Source organism: Lepidochelys olivacea, assembly GCF_965140295.1.
Source record: "Lepidochelys olivacea isolate rLepOli2 genome assembly, chromosome: 2".
Lineage (NCBI taxonomy): Eukaryota > Metazoa > Chordata > Testudines > Cheloniidae > Lepidochelys > Lepidochelys olivacea.
Genome location: NC_140412.1, coordinates 32,837,492 through 32,853,713, shown reverse-complemented (window position 1 = coordinate 32,853,713; position 16,222 = coordinate 32,837,492). Strand labels below are relative to the sequence as shown.

Here is a 16,222-nt window from a genome sequence, read left to right as displayed (position 1 = left end):
GCCAACTAAAACTACAGCTATGTCTAATGTGCTCTTTGCATGGGCTGAACATTAAAGTCTTGCTTTTCAAGTTAAAGCACTTTAGTCCTAAGACATCTTATTTATAAAAGATTTACAAAGTATGGAATCAAAACTGATCAATAAGATGTCTTGCCCATGACAACATGATTAATGTTTTATTACAAGACATGCCCTGAAATATGAAACACACAGTGCATTCCAACAATGCATATTGATTGTAATTATAACTATCAGCTGAATAAGCCATTTTCCTTTCTGATCACACATTGGGCTCAGATATTGAGCTTCAGTGATAAAAATTAGACCCTACTACATACAGGACTAAGAAATTGTAACCTGGGTGGAAAAGTAATTGACCTACCATCTATAAAATAAATCAAAGGTTTTCTGAAGACCATCTTCTGAAACCTCCACAGACAAGCTTTGCAACTCAGCTACATTTACAGAAAAAAAAAAAAGGCAAAATACGCTCGTTTACCATCCTCTTGTCCTCCCATTCCATTCCCCAATTTCTTCTATTTCTTCACCTGATGGGTCCAATCATAATCCTAGACTCCAAGCTCTCTGGGGCAGGAGCTATTTTTGTTTGTACAGCATCTAGCACAACACAGATGCTACTCTGAATAACATTCAGTGTTTTTCTTAAAGTTCCATCTTATAGCCATTTTATATAAAAATCTCAGCTTCCATTAGAAAAAAAGTGCATCTCTAGCTCTTATGACTGAGCAGACAAAGCTTAAATTGTGAACCACACAAAGAACCAGGAGTCCAGTGGCACATATTTATTTTGGCATAAGCTTTCGGGGGTAAAAACCCCACTTCTTCAGATACATGAACCACAGGCTCAAAAACCAAAAGGCAAATTAAAAAAAGAACAAATTTGTTTTTAAAATCTTATGATTTTGAGATCCAGTTCATGATTTTTAAACACTTAAGGTTGGCAATACTAGCGTCTGCATACAGGCAGCTCCTGTATCTCTGCTGCTGCTCATAATTTTCCCAAGCAGCAAAAGAGTGACGTTAAAAGGCCTCAAGGTCAGTTTGAGAGCCCCTGTTCTGTGAGCAGCTTTGAAACTAACAAAGAACATGTAAATTTCACATGTGACAGTTCACATCTTAGGCAGGCTATAAATACACACACTAGCTATTCACCAGGAACAAGGACTCCCAAAAAATACGGGATGAGGGAAGAATACAGAAAAACCTCAACCCATAGGAGCCTGGGAGACAAACACACTGTCAGAAGTCTTAGAATGGGAAGGAAAAAAATGGGCTCCTCCTTCCCTTCCAGAAACCAGAAGATCTGAGGGCTTCAAATTCATCAGGACACCTATTAGGAAGGGGCTGATCTAAAAGATGGAGCCAAGTGTAGGCTCCAAGGACCCCACTACAAGAGGACATCAGGATACTACTGATGAAGGCCAATGGGGAGAGGGGAGCATTACAAGCACAACCACGTGTTAACGAAATATTAACGATGAAATGCTAAAACCCCCAAAGCCAACAAAACTCAGAAGTGACCTGAAGACCAACAGAGGCTCGAGAAAAAAAGAAAAGGAGTTCTTGTGGCACCCTAGACTAACAAATTTAGGCTTTAGAGAAAGCGCAGGCCTACACCAGGAGTAGAGAAGGCTTCTGCCAGCAGCTCTATCAGTCAAGGACAGCGGCCCTGGCCTCACCGGCGACCTCTGCCTAGAGGCAAATGCCCCAAGACCTGGAACAGCCATCTTAAAAGTTTCCCCGCCGGCCTGGGGCTTTCCGTGGCGAGGGGCTGCCCAAGGCCCCGGAGACTGTTTCCCCAACCCCTGCCCTGCAGGCGAGCACAACAGCAGCTTGCCAGCCACCTGGGGCGGGAATGACTTTACCCCGCACGGACGGGCAGCCACCTCTGCCCGGGGGCCAGCAGCTGGGGCGCAGCAAAGCAACCCGCGGCGGGGAGAAGGCTTCAACAACAAGGGCAAACAAACGCAGGCTCCGGCGAGGCGAGGCCCGGCCCCAGCAGCACCCGCAGCGCTGCCGCCCCAGGGCTCCCCTGCCAGAGGCAGCTCCCCCTCAGGAGCCCGAGCAACACCGGCCGCGGCCGCGCCCCTCACCCGAGTCCAGCCCCAGCTGGTAGCAGGCCAGCGGCTCCAGGGAGAGCTTGTAGCCCTCGAACTTGGGGTCCAAGAGCAGCCGCTTCACCCGCAGGGAGCAGTTGGCCACCGCCTCCATCCCCGGCCAGGCCCGTAGCTACCGCCTGCGACGAGGGGGAAAGTTTGGAAGGAGACTTTGTGTGAGAAGCGCGGGGGCCTTTACTGGCTCAGGTAAGGCGCATGCAGAGCGTGGAGCACCCTGGGAATGGTAGTTTTAGGGCTCTAGCCGCAAGGGACTGCTGCTGTCAGTCGCCAGGCATGTCGGGAGTTGTATGCCGCACGGAGGCGTCCGGAACGCGGGGCATGCTGGGAGTTGTAGTTCCAGCCTCCGAGGGAACCGGCACGTCCGGCCGCCCAGACCTTAGGCCACACTGGGAGTTGTAGTTTTTAAACTGAGCGAGGGACGACATCGTCCCGCACTCCATTTCCCAGGGTCCCCCGCACGAAGGGGCGGGCAAAAGCTTGGCCGGGCTGGATTCTCCCGGGGAGACGGCGTCGCTTTCTCCTTCCACAGAGCTGGGCGCGCCGCCGCGGGGGTGAGTCCTGGGGCCCCGAGCCGGGTTCGACGCTCCGCTGGAGGGGAGCCGCGGGGCTCGGCCTGAAATCCCCACCCGCAGCCGCGCGGTTGGTTTCCCGGCTCTGGGGCCGGGCCCGAGCTTCCCCACGCCGCGGGCCGCAAAGGGCTGCGAGCCTTGGCTTGGCCCCATGCCTTGGGGGGAGGGATCGCTCAGTGGTTTGAGCATTGGCCTGCTAAACGCAGGGTTGTGAGTTCAGTCCTTGAGGGGGCCATTTAGGGATCTCGGGGGTGGGGGATTGGCCCTGCTTTGAGCAGGGGGCTGGACTAGATGTCCTGCTGAGGTCCCTTCCAACCCTGATACTCTATGACTCCCTGGCGGGGCCCGGCGGCTGCGCTGTAGCGACCCCTCCCCTGCAGTGGGTGTACTTCAGCCCCGACTCACAGGGCCTGGGGTTGGTCACTGGCTGGAGGGAGGGGCGGGGGTCTGGTCATTGCCCCGAGATGTGGTCACTCCGTGGGGGGTGGGGAGAAGGTGGGTCACTGGGCGGGGAAGTGTGGGAGAATGGGGTCCGGTCACTGGCTGATGATGGGAGTTGGGAGGGAGGGGGGTCTGGTCACTGGCTGGGGGTGGAGGGACGGCAGGTTATTGGGGAGTGGTGATGGTTGTCCCTCTCTATCAGATGTGCTATGGAGTCTCTATCTTGCTCCTGTAGAGGCTCGGCAGCAGAGTACAAAGGACCTCTGGTTGAATGTTATCTGAGCTCAACTCTTCTAACTTTATAGTATCTCACCCCCACTTTGCTAAATCTGTGCTGCAGCCTTCTGTGCTGGCTGTTGCATCATTACACAGGGAGGAGAGAGTGATCAGTTCAGTAAGACTGACACATGCACAGCTGAATTTGATCGTCTCCAGTTTCTTATTTGACAATGTCAGAGAATCACTCCATAGTTCAGGGCAGATAGCAGCCTTTCCTCAAATCAGGGCTGAAATACCAGAGCTCGAAGTAAGGTGATAGAGCTGTGGGTCTGAAGTGGCTCAAGTGAGTTAGTTCCGTTAGTCCTTTTATGAACATTAAACTATAATTCTTTATCTGTCCTCCCTTTCCTTTAGTGGTGGAGAAATTATCATGTGAACAGATTATCACAGGCAGATCTGGTATTTAGGAGCAAAAGTTTTCTACATACCTTCATCAAAATTTCTGGCGATCTCTAATTAGAGCCATGGATTTAATAACTGTAGAGAGACAAGGTGGATAAGGTAATATCTTTTACAGTAAAACCTTAGAGTTACGAACACCAGAGTTATGAACTGACTGGTCAACCACATTCCTCATTTGGAACTGCAAGTATGCAATCAGGCAGCAGCAGAGACCAAAAAAAAAAAAAAAGCAAATACAGTATAGTACTGTGTTAAAGGTAAACTACTAAAAAAGAAAAAGGGAAAGTTTAAAAAAAAAAAAGATTTGAGCAGGTAAAGAAACTGTTTCTGTGCTTGTCTTGTTTAAATTAAGACGGTTAAAAGCATCATTTTTCTTCTGAATAGTAAAGTTTCAAAGCTGTATTAAGTCAATGTTCAGTTGTAAATGTTTGAAAGAACAACCATAACGTTTTGTTCAGAGTTACGAACAACCTCCATTCCTGAAGTGTTCATAACTCTCAGATTCTGTTGTATTGGACCCATTTCTGTTGGTGATGGAGACAAGCTTTTGAGCTTACGTGGAGCTCTTCTGGACTGAAGAAGAGTTCTGTGTAAGTTCCGTAACTTTTCTCACCAACAGAAGTTGATTCAACAAAAGAGATTACCTCACCCACCTTGCGACTTAAATATCCTGGGAACAATATGGTTATCGCACCACTACTTTAAGAACTGTGACAGTTTTTTCTATTTTTACCAGCATTCTAAATTGGGGTGAATGTGCAGAAAACACTAGTTTATCAGGAAGCAAAGATTATCATATACAATTTGGCTGGGTCATCAGCAGTGAACAGTAGTTTCTGAATTTATGTGAGGACAGTAAGGTTCAATCATGTGATCACTTTGCTGAGTTCTGTTTATCAGTATTTCTGATATAAACAATGTGTGATTGATGACTTATTGTGACTGTCTTCAGTAAGTTGAGTTAACATCTTTCTCTTGTCTAATTGTGTAAATTAAACAAATGCCAAAAACTGAGAGGTCTATACTCAAAATGCTGCAGCTGCGCCGCTGTAGCACTTCAGTGCAGGTGCTACCTATGCTGACAGGAGGGGTTCTCCTACTGGTAATCCACCTCCCTGATGTGATTGCCAGGTTGCCGGAAGAATTCTTCTGTCAGTCTAGCACTGGCCACCTGGGGACCTAGGTCGGTTTAACAATGCTACTCCGGGAGTGGATTTTCCACACCTTTGACTGACATGGTTAAGCCGACCTAATTTTCTACTCTAGACCAGGCCTAACAAACTGTAGAGAGCGTAAGGGAAATTTAATTGTTTAATTACATACATGTTTTCTTATGTCGCAAATGATTAGTAAACAATGCTATTAAAATCTTTTTTTTATAATTTTATAGATTTACTGTGGAAATCTAGGTTTTCAAAATGAATAAAGATGCACAGATGAGAGCAACTATTAACCAAAAACTAATAGAAACAGGAGAGCGAGAACGGTAAGTAGATTTTTTTTTTCTTATATGGTTTTTATGCTCATTAAATGTCATAAAATGATGTAGCGTGAAGGATGTCCTAAAAAGTAAAAAGCTAAATCCCTCCTATAATTCTAAATGCTGCAAAACAGTTGAGAAAATCTTGTGTGTTATACCAGTAAAGAAGACTTAATTAAAATATTCAAAAGTAAGGAAAAATAAACCCTCTCGGCCAGTTTTTAACTAAAACAAAAAAGCTGGTAAAATAATAAGAGTTGGGAAAGTTGGCTTATAAATCCCAAGTGAACACCGATGATGTTGTTAATGGAGAAAACATCTTTGTACAGATCTAAAATTACACTGTTAAACAACGAGGTTCCAATTTATTCTCTTTTCAGGCCAAGAGGGAGAGGTGCAGTCTCCTTATTGCACAAATAAAATCTAAGCATGGTATCAGGATTGTGTTCTGTTACATACAATGGTGGAGCAGTAGAATTTTTTCTTGAATTCAAATTATCCAAAACAACAAAGCAACCACAATTGCTTTAATTTGGTCTTCCACAGGGGTTCTCAAACTTGGGGGTCGGGACCCCTCAGGGGGTCGCAAGGTGATTACATGAGGGGTCGCCAGCTGTCAACCTCCACCCCAAACCCCGCTTTGCCTCCAACATTTATAATGGTGTTAAATTAAAAACACTTTTTTTATATATTTATAAGAGGGGTCGCACTCAGAGGCTTGCTATGTGAAAGGAGTAACCAGTAAAAAAGTTTGAGAACCACTGGTCTTCCAGAATCCCCTACCTTGTCCTTCCTCATCCAAACATCTTACCTCTTAACAACTTACTGGTCAAAGAGGACTAGACTTCACGCTTCAGATTGTTGGTCCAACTCCTTCAGTCAAAAATGGGGGATTGCTTGAGCAAAGCAGGATAGTCGAAGGTTAAATGCGCCCCCAGCCCATGGAGTAAAGGACTGAAATTTATGCTACTAAGCCACTATGCTAGTTTATGACATCTTATTCTAATTTGTTTCTCCTTCACCTCTTTAAGTATTATCCCACTGCTTTCCCATATCCAGTGTACCCCCGGCAGTAAAGGAGGGTTGCTCCCGTGCTCCTTCACAAATAGCTGAAGGAATAGAATAGAGTGAACCTGTCTTGAATCCTTTTCAGTTTTGTTCAGCATTTGTTGATTGTGCTGAGAGGAGGTAATATACCAGGCAAGTTCCCCCTTTCCTAGACTTCTCTGATGATAAAAATATCACAGGATATTCAATGCCCAGTTTAAATCTCCAATGAAAACATAGTTTGGATACTTCAAATTTAGAGTTGCAAGCGTTTCTTTGAAATCAAGTCACTTACACTGAAAGTCACTTACTCTTACTCCTGGCCATCTTGGATCCCTTTGAATAGAGTAGCTTATTTTATTTCGCAGCATGAATTAGTGTGCAGCTGTGCATACAAAGGCTTACAGTGATGTATTTTTTATAACCTGCTTTGAAGTGAAATATTCTTTCTTTGCTGTTAAAACCACTTTTTCTTCTAGTAAGTTTAATTTTGTCATCTTTACAGCCTTAAAGAGCTGCTAAGAGCCAAATTAATTGAATGTGGCTGGAAGGATCAGTTGAAGGCACACTGTAAAGGTAATTAAGGTTAACTACATTCAATACCCTTAGTTATTGCCTAAGGTAAGAGAATAGGTGCATCACTGCTAGCCAAATAAAAGTTCCAGATGAAAGTTTGACTACCTGAAAGTCAGTTTGAATAAGACGGAGATAATGCTATTGGGCAAGAGAGCATCTTGGAGAAATGTGGGAGGCAGGGTATGAATGCTTTCTTATGGGATACTTTCTCACAACACCTGTACTCACATTGGTGATTTGTAGTTTTGGAATCATCTTGGATGTATCTCTGTTCACGAATTCTCAGGCAACCTGGGTAGCCCAAAATGCATTTTCACATCTTTGGCTGATGTTGAGTTTTTGATATTTCCTCTGATTTGGACCTCATTGTAGTTGCCGAGGTCTGCTGTATTTAAGGTTCTAAAATGTGTGACTGCTTGATTGCTAACATCTAAATAACTGATTCCGATACAGTTTTTCATTTTGACAAGAGATTTTCATTTCACAAGAGGATAAAAGCAAAAGCAGCAAGCAGAGAGGTATGCCATAAATAATAGGAGGAGTGCTTGTGCTTTCTTTTTTTGTGAAAATTTTTCATGAAAATCACCGATTTAGATGAAGGAAAACATCATCAGATTAACTGCTAAGTACCAAACTTTTGTTTTCAAGTGTCTATAGTAAAGGTAAATAGTGAATGTATTAAATTTAGATAAAATTCTTATTACCAAAATGTTCAGCTTCCATGGAGGGCTAATAGCTTTCTAAACCAGCACATGATTGTTTTCCTGTTAAGAGCAAAAAAACAAAACAAAACAAAAAACTTTGAATATTGACTTTTAACGTTTCTTCTGATCAGATTTACTCTGCCCAAATGGCATTTTTTATGGCAGTCACAGTACATTTTTCAATAGTTTATAGTGCTAGGATTATTCAGTTCTGTTGTCAACTGAAACATTTTACAGTATTGGTTACAACAGTCATTATTTACAAATACAGAGCACATTCCAACAGTGCAGGACTGTGCTGATCAAAGTTGAAATTCCTTTCCCCAAAAATATTTACTATATTTAAGGAAAGTGATTCTCTGAAAAATAATCCTAATATGCATACTGAAAACACTAAAACATGGAAAGCAGGAAAAATACTGTGTATATGTTTGCTGTAGATCTGATCTTTCTAAAGGAGTACTTTCAAAATTGCTGTTATATTCTTGAGCAATTGACAGTGTAGTATTAGTGTGTTTATCTCTTTAATTGTCTTCAAATCTTTACAGTTGTGCTTCTGGTTAATGTTACATATAATATTTAACTGAAATTACAGCCTTGTTCTGGCTGCAGTTCAAAGACTTGTAAATAATTGCTGCATTGCTACATGACAGTGCCTGTCATTGGTATATACAGGATAGATTTGCTAAATGGTGGTCAAGTGACTTTACGGATCTGTGCACTTGCCTTTTCAGGTTCTCACACCACACCCACTGATATAGTAATAGACTAAATCCACAGTAGGATAACATACATATGATTAATTATAGGATTACATATATATGATTAATCTACATATGCAGGTTTTGTATTATAATCTTTGAATAGGTCTGTTTTTCTAATGAATGGATTTAAACTATTCAACTATTCAAGTGGTTTTCTTGGTCTTCCCTAGATGTAATCAAAGAAAAAGGGTTAGAGCATGTTACTGTTGATGACTTGGTGGCAGAAATCACTCCCAAAGGTAGAGGTAAGAAAAGTAATGTCACTTAATGCAAAAAAAAACCTATTAATTCCACACTAAGCTTACACATTTAAATACTCTAGAAACTTTGTCTAAGCACCAATAACTTGCCCACATTGCATGTAGAGGAAACTATATAATAGCCTAACTAGTAATCACAAATGGGCTACATGTGTAAATTCCTGTTGCCATGAAAGCCTTACTGTTTCTGCGCTGACTCATTTATTTAAAAAAAATATTTTTATATGTAACTTTCTTTGAAAAAGACAGAAAAATCTGCTTAACAATTAAATGCCCCCAGTGGTCTCACTGACAGTAGTAGAATTAAGTGCATGTGGTGTATGGGAGAGATGTTTTCATATCTCTATTGTTTTGGCTGGAGACCTCTGTGAGGCTGGGTTAACAGGGCAGTAAGAATATCAGGGGGAGGGGGCAATAACAAGAGCAGCAGCAAGAGAGACAATTTGCATCTCATGAAGAAAAGTGCTTTGTGTTAGTCTCCTTTTTGCAGTCCACTCAGTTGCCCCACAGCCAGTCAGGCCATCTAGAAAACCTCTAGTGTTAAAGAAGGTAAAGCTGTTTTTAAAAAAAAAAAAAAATGCCCACCCGCCCAGGGCTGAAGCCCTTGAGCTTCAGCTTTAGCCAGCTCGCCCACCTGGGGCAGTGGGGCTTGTCTCCTGCTCCTCTGGGCAGGCTCCTGAGGTCATGTAGTAATTTTTGTTGTCAGAAGGGAGTCACGGTGCAATGAAATTTGAGAATCGCTGCCCTAGCTCTTCTCTTCAGAGAACAGAGCTTATGGGGGAGAACAGAGCTTATGGGGCAGAAAGTGAGTCAGATCCTTTGCTGCTGATTGCATCCCACCTACTGCCGAATATAAATCCTTCCTTTCTTCTTTGGACTGCTCTCCAACCCCAACAGGAGATTGCTGAATTGGCTGGTGGAATTCTAAGAAAGTCTATCATGCATCAGAATTGCAGGGTCAACTTATGATAGACTGCGCTACATATATCTTTTTCTTTTTCCCCTATTTCTTACCTGCTTTTTTTTATTTGTATTTCAGCTTTGGTACCAGACAGTGTAAAGAAAGAACTCCTACAAAGAATAAGAACCTTCCTTGCCCAGCATGCCAGTCTTTAAGATTGACATTAATTCTGAGTACAGTATTTTTGTGTGTCTGTATTATGTAAGTCATGCCAGAAATTGGAATACATTTTTCATGTTTTAGAATTTAAGTTCATTTTTGTATGATTAGTTACAGGTGTATCATTATACTGCATTAATTTCTTAAACTTGCTGTTTTAATAAAAAAAAACTTTTGTGCTTATGTATGTTTTGAAGGCTCTTATCTTCTGTTATATTGAGTGATTTTTAAGCTGGTGACATGTTAATTTCCAGGCATCTTTTGCTACTTTGCACTAAGTCATTACATTAAATCAATACATTTTTTATGATTTTTGAATACATCAACCTAGTAAGTACAAACACATTTGTTATGCTTATAAGAAGCACACATGATCTTTTTCAGGGAAAAAGGCAACATGCCGCCTTTTTTGAAAATACAACAGTTAGCATATGCATTCAATCTCTCACACACGTCCTGCAGATGGTCTTATAGTTAACAATGTGTCATAGCTCGAGTCAATCTAATGGCCAGTTAGATTGAGCACGAGTGAGGAATTGAGCTCTGTCACTAGCGATTCGATGCTCCGAGATTTTGCAGGTCTGAACCCAGAGTTCTATGGCAAAACACCCCAGCTTTATACTTGTAAATTCCCACTTTAGTCTATGGATTTTGAGTCTGTAAGTGGTGTTAATCTTGGGGTTTTCCACTGTTATCTCTTATTTGTTGTCTCGCCTTCGGGGGTGTTTGCCTCACCTTTGAGGTCGTCAATGCTGCTAACTCGTTTAGCATCAGATGCAATGGATTTTTTCTGATTGTTTCCTGCTGTCTCTCCAAGTCTCTCACTTCTTCTTGACCATCTGGACATTGTGATGGCTTTCACACTCACCCTTAACCATGCACACATCCTTTACTCGCACCAAACAATTTTACAGAAAATTTCAGACAAGTTTACATTTTAGAAAGGGTTATATGCAATGTTCCCTCTAATTTTTGACAGGCCGTGTGCGCAAAAAATTTCTTCTGTGCAAATTGTTGTGCTTCTGTGCAAATTTTTGTGTGCACAGTGTTTTGCTGTGTGCGCAGGGTTTCGGAGCTGTGTGCGCGCACACACGCACAGCTTAGAGGAAACAGTGGTTATATAGTTATTAAAGGGATTACAAAAGAACCTTACACAACTTCGTTTGCAATGCAGATAAGAAACAAGACCTTATAGCAAATACTGTGATGTAAACTTATCCTAAAACAAAAGGTGACCATAATCAGCCATAAGGACTGTTCTGGTCTGTTCCTGCCTTAACATCAGTTCAGACACAGGCAGCCTGTCTGATGCGTTTCTACCAATGGCCCCTTAGGCCATTCCTTTCTGCTATTCAAAAAGGGTGGCTGGCAGGATATGGTCAAATCATACATTAATACATTTATTACATGCTACATTAATATATCCTTCATTCTAAATTATACAAAATACGAACATAAAATCCTACTACTACATATTCACTCTTTCAAAAATGTGTGTAAATATAATAGAAATGCAGATCTGAAAAAAGTAATTATCTGGACATTAGAACAGTATTCTGTTTGTTTAGTATGGTCAATAGTTGGATTGCACCAAGCAAAATAAGGACTCTGTACAAAATTCTTTTGATGACATTCTTCCCACCAAGTACTTAACCAATATCCCATATGGTGACAGAAATTTACAAAAGGGGCTTTCTTTGAATTTTTTTTAGGTATATAATTTATAGGACTTGTGGATAATTGTTGAACCTGGATCCACATTCCAGCTTCACCAAAAGCTGCTTTAACTTCTTTCTTTAGTTAAAAAGAAATGCTGCTACTGCTGCTTAACAACTGCAGTGTTCCACCCTTACAGCATTCCAGTGGTGTATGAGATCCAGTTATGTTTCAGTACACTTCATATAGAGAGGCCGTCCTGGATAAAGGTACTACATACTGGCAAATTTTTTCTTTTTCATCAAGCTGGTGAATCTAAAATTCTGACTAGAACAGACACAAATTGAAACAATAAATAATTGTACTGAAATAACTTACAATCATCATCATCACTCCCATAGCGGTATTGGTCATTGAGGCACCATCATTGATGAGGAATCAACCAATTTTCTCCATCCCTGACAATTGTATCTCAGTACTTGAGTCTCCGCGAAGTCCATTCCTGTCAACTCTTTTATGTTATCAGTCAAGGTGGATTTGATTTAAATCAAATTGATTTAAATCACTAGTCAGGAAGACTCGATTTAATCATGGATTTCTAAATAAAAGTGCATTCTTGTTGGTTGTTATAACCTTGATACATATTCTTCATAACTCAGAGATAGATATAGGTTTCATTTTTAGAAGGTACACACTATATATTTTTAAAGTGATTTATTTTGAAAACTTCTCAGATTAGTTTTACAGCTATATCAGAAAATGAATGATTGTTTGGTTATTTCATAAAGGTAATTGAAGCAGATATTTAGGAAGTCATGGAGAGGGGAACTATCTCCAATTCAATAGATTAATCATTTATATTTGGAGGATTTTTTTGCCATGCTGTATTAGGAGGAGAACATCACCAGACAGACTTTTAAATCGTTTTATTTAATCAAAACAACGACGTTATGTATTCTGGATTTTTTTCTTCAACAGCAAACATACAATATTTTAACAAAACAAGCATATGAATTTTTGAATTTAGTTAAACATTAATTTTTTTTAAAATCAGGTTTGTTTTTGTTAAAGTTGTTTTTAACTAAAATAGTTAAGTCAATTTTTTTTAAAAAAATATTTCAATGTCAACCAGGTCAATATGAGAAACTTAAAATATTGGTTTCTGCAGCTAACTCAGTTGTCTTCACCTTCATTTTCCTATTTGTTCATAATAGGGAAAAGAAAAAAAAGCTTTCCTGCTTTTTCAGGCAGGTCCCAAACAATTTCTCAATTTGGAATGAATTAGTCCAAAGGAAGAAAATATTCCTTCTACACAGACAGAAGAAGCTACTGCTGTTAAAAGTGAGATTACTGCTTCAACAGTCACTGAATCCAAGTGCTTAAGTGACTTCCACCAGTTCACAGGTGTGACTTTTTTAAAACATCAGGAGCAAGCATATATTTCTTGAATGGTTCTTATTCCTAAACTGGGTCTCTTTTACGGCCTGCTGCCGTATACTATAGGTTTGCCCTTCTAGTGAGACGATGGTATGGTAGATCTCAAATCAATGAAGGCTACACTCAAGACTTCTGGAATATGCTGCTCAAACAGTTTCACTTTTGTTTCTACTGCCTGTCCCTCCCTTCTCACATTTATCTCCAGACTACTTCTCCTTAGCCAGATCTATTCCACGCCCAACAATCTTCTCTATTCATTGAACTTTTTGAAACTTTTTTACTTTTAGAGCGAGGTAAGGGATTACTCTGTGTACACAAATTTGCAGAGGGACAATAGGGTTGAGGTCTGTTATTTCTCACCTCTATATATTTATTTACAAACATTTTTGCTGTTAACAAGTATGTTATCTCTGGAGAGACATATCCATAGTTTAAGAACTGAAAAACTAAGCATCTCTGATGGTATCTTCTAGACTGAGCACTGAGTCCCATGGGGTAGATAAAAAGATTAACCTAAATAATCTATACAGAAGCCTCTGGAATCCCATAAAATTGGGTCCCTAATCCATGAACTATTGGAACTCCTTTACAAAACTTTTCTTAAACATTACATGAATATATTGTCTCATACTATAGAATTAGAATGTATAATCCCTATTCCATGATGAGATATCTTTGAGCTATAATATATCTTTCTTTAGATAGGTTTTTTCCTCAAAAAGCATTTTATCAAAAAAATTTGATTTAAATAAAAAAATCCGTTTTTTAAATTTTTTTCTTTTAAATCATTGATTTTTATCCAACCTGCTGTCAATCCATCTATATTCTGTCTATCTTTTCTTCTCTTCCCCTGTACTGTCCCTTGGAGGATCAGCTTGGATAGGCCAGAGGATCTTGCTACATGGCCATACCACTTCAGCTTGCGCTTCTTCACCATCATCAGGAGGTCTTCATATGACCCAGAGCATTGGGTGATGATGTGACGGACCTCTTCATTAGTGACGTGGTCGAAGTAGGAGATGCCTAGGATTTTACGGAAGCATCTGATCTCTACTACCTGTATTTTCCGTTCAAATTCTGCCATAAGGATCCATGTCTCAGACACATACAGAAAAATGGAGATGACCAATGCATGTAGCAGTTTCAGTTTGGATTCCAGGGAGATGTTCTTATTCCTCCAAATTGGCTTTAGCTTTGCCACTGCTGCTGCTGTTTGCACAGTTCCTGCCCGAATTTCTGCCTTGGATCCTTCATCAGTGATGACTGCCCCCAAATACTTGAACTGTTTCACTGTTTCCAGCTGTTGTCCACTGACAGTGATATGTGAGCTGATCCCATCACGTCAGCTCGCCAATCTTGTGAAACGACTGGATAAAACCTCTGCAAAATATGGCATAGAAATCAGTGCAGAGAAATCTTACAGTAATAAAACCCTAAAATGACCATGAGCAAGGATGATGGGTGAAGGGCTTGCAGGAGGGAAGACGTGTTTGGCTTTCGCCATGTTCAGTTTGAGTTAGCAGTACACTCAGGAGATAATCAGATAGGCAAGAATGAATGGAGGAGGAGCAATCAGGAGATGAATGAGGCAGGAGATGAATGAGGCAAATTTTTTTTATAAAGAGAAGCCACATGAATCTGAGAACTGGAAAAAGGAATTCTTGTCATTCAAGTCACTGCTAAATGTGTGTTGGATTATATCAGAAAGACTCTTAACACACTACACTGGAAATCAAATGATAAAGCAACCAGCAAGAATGGTGTCCTAGTAGGATTAGCTTTTAAATATGAAATACCAATAAGGTTTTGTTTTAAAAGAAATGTGTGTCAAACTAAACTTTGTGGTGATGGGCACATTTCAAATGTGTAATGAGGGAATGTAAACAAATGGTAGCTATTTTCTACAATTGTATAAATTGTAGATATATAATAGAATGCTAAATGTCATTTTTTGTCCATAGAAATTGTTTTGCCATCTCAAAGTTTCTTCATCTTTGCTCCAGCCAGCCAATATCTGACAGTGTACTACAGGATACATTATAATTTGCTCCTTGTCATGCAACTTGATAGTACTGGGTTCAGTTACTCACAAAATAACTTTGCTATGCTTGATGTGCCACTCCTTTTAGATTTCTGCATATATTTTAAAAAATCCTAAAACATGGGGTTTGGAAGCCTTTGGGGCTGAATGATTAAGGGCTATGGAAACATCTGGACCCTAGAAAGTAACAACCATTTGAGATATTTAGCAACTGGTACGTGAAATTAAGGGTATGTCTACACTACGAAATTAGGTCGAATTTATAGAAGTCGGTTTTTTTGAAATCGGTTTTATATATTCGAGTTTGTGTGTCCCCACAGAAAATGCTCTAAGTGCATTAAGTGCATTAACTCGGCGGAGCGCTTCCACAGTACCGAGGCAAGCGTCGACTTCCGGAGCGTTGCACTGTGGGTAGCTATCCCACAGTTCCCGCAGTCTCCGCTGCCCATTGGAATTCTGGGTTGATATCCCAATGCCTGATGGGGCTAAAACATTGTCGCGGGTGGTTCTGGGTACATATCGTCAGGACCCCGTTCCCACCCTCCCTCCCCCCGTGAAAGCAAGGGCAGACAATCATTTCGCGCCTTTTTTCCTGAGTTACCTGTGCAGACGCCATACCACGGCAAGCATGGAGCCCGCTCAGGTAACCATCACCCTATGTCTCCTGGGTGCTGGCAGACGCGGTACGGCTTTGCTGCACAGTAGCAGCAACCCATTGCCTTCTGGCAGCAGACGGTGCAATACGACTGGTAGTCGTCCTCGTCGTGTCCGAGGTGCTCCTGGCCACGTCGGCTGGGAGCGCCTGGGCAGACATGGGCGCAGGGACTAAATTTGGAGTGACTTGACCAGGTCATTCTCTTTAGTCCTGCAGTCCTATTGAACCGTCTTATGGTGAGCGGGCAGGCGATACGGACTGCTAGCAGTCGTACTGTACCATCTTCTGCCAGGCAGGCAAGAGATGAGGATTGCTAGCAGTCGTATTGTACCATCTTATGCCAGGCAGGCAAGAGATGAAGATGGCTAGCAGTCGTACTGTACCATCTTCTGCCAAGCAGCCATGAGATGTGGATGGCATGCAGTCCTTCTGCACCGTCTGCTGCCAGCCAAAGACGTAAAGGATAGATGGAGTGGGTCAGAACAAGAAATAGACCAGATTTGTTTTGTACTCATTTTCCTCCTCCCCTGTCTAGATCACACTGCAGTCAGTCACAGAGAAGGCGCAGCGAGGTTAATCTAGCCATGTATCAATCAGAGGCCAGGCTAACCTCTTTGTTCCAATAACAACGATAACTTTGGTGCACCATTTCT

At 41.4% G+C, this 16,222-nt stretch overlaps 2 protein-coding genes across 2 annotated transcripts in view; one reads left to right on the top strand and one right to left on the bottom strand.

The window, feature by feature from the left end:
- The window catches only part of NUDCD1 (NudC domain containing 1), a 149,316-nt gene extending 146,992 nt beyond the window's left edge, over positions 1-2,324 (bottom strand). Inside the window, exon 1 of the mRNA XM_084619573.1 lies at positions 2,115-2,324. Within this exon, the coding sequence (XP_084475699.1) occupies positions 2,115-2,232 (118 nt within the window). The 5' untranslated portion in view covers positions 2,233-2,324. The remainder of the gene's footprint in view (positions 1-2,114) is intronic.
- A 212-nt stretch (positions 2,325-2,536) lies between these two features.
- ENY2 (ENY2 transcription and export complex 2 subunit) lies at positions 2,537-9,963 on the top strand. Its single transcript, XM_084619574.1, has 5 exons — positions 2,537-2,689; positions 5,220-5,315; positions 6,862-6,932; positions 8,571-8,645; positions 9,700-9,963. The coding sequence occupies exons 2-5, from the start codon at positions 5,248-5,250 to the stop codon at positions 9,774-9,776; spliced, it is 291 nt and encodes a 96-aa protein (XP_084475700.1). The 5' UTR covers positions 2,537-2,689; positions 5,220-5,247; the 3' UTR covers positions 9,777-9,963.
- The last annotated feature ends 6,259 nt before the right edge of the window (positions 9,964-16,222 follow it).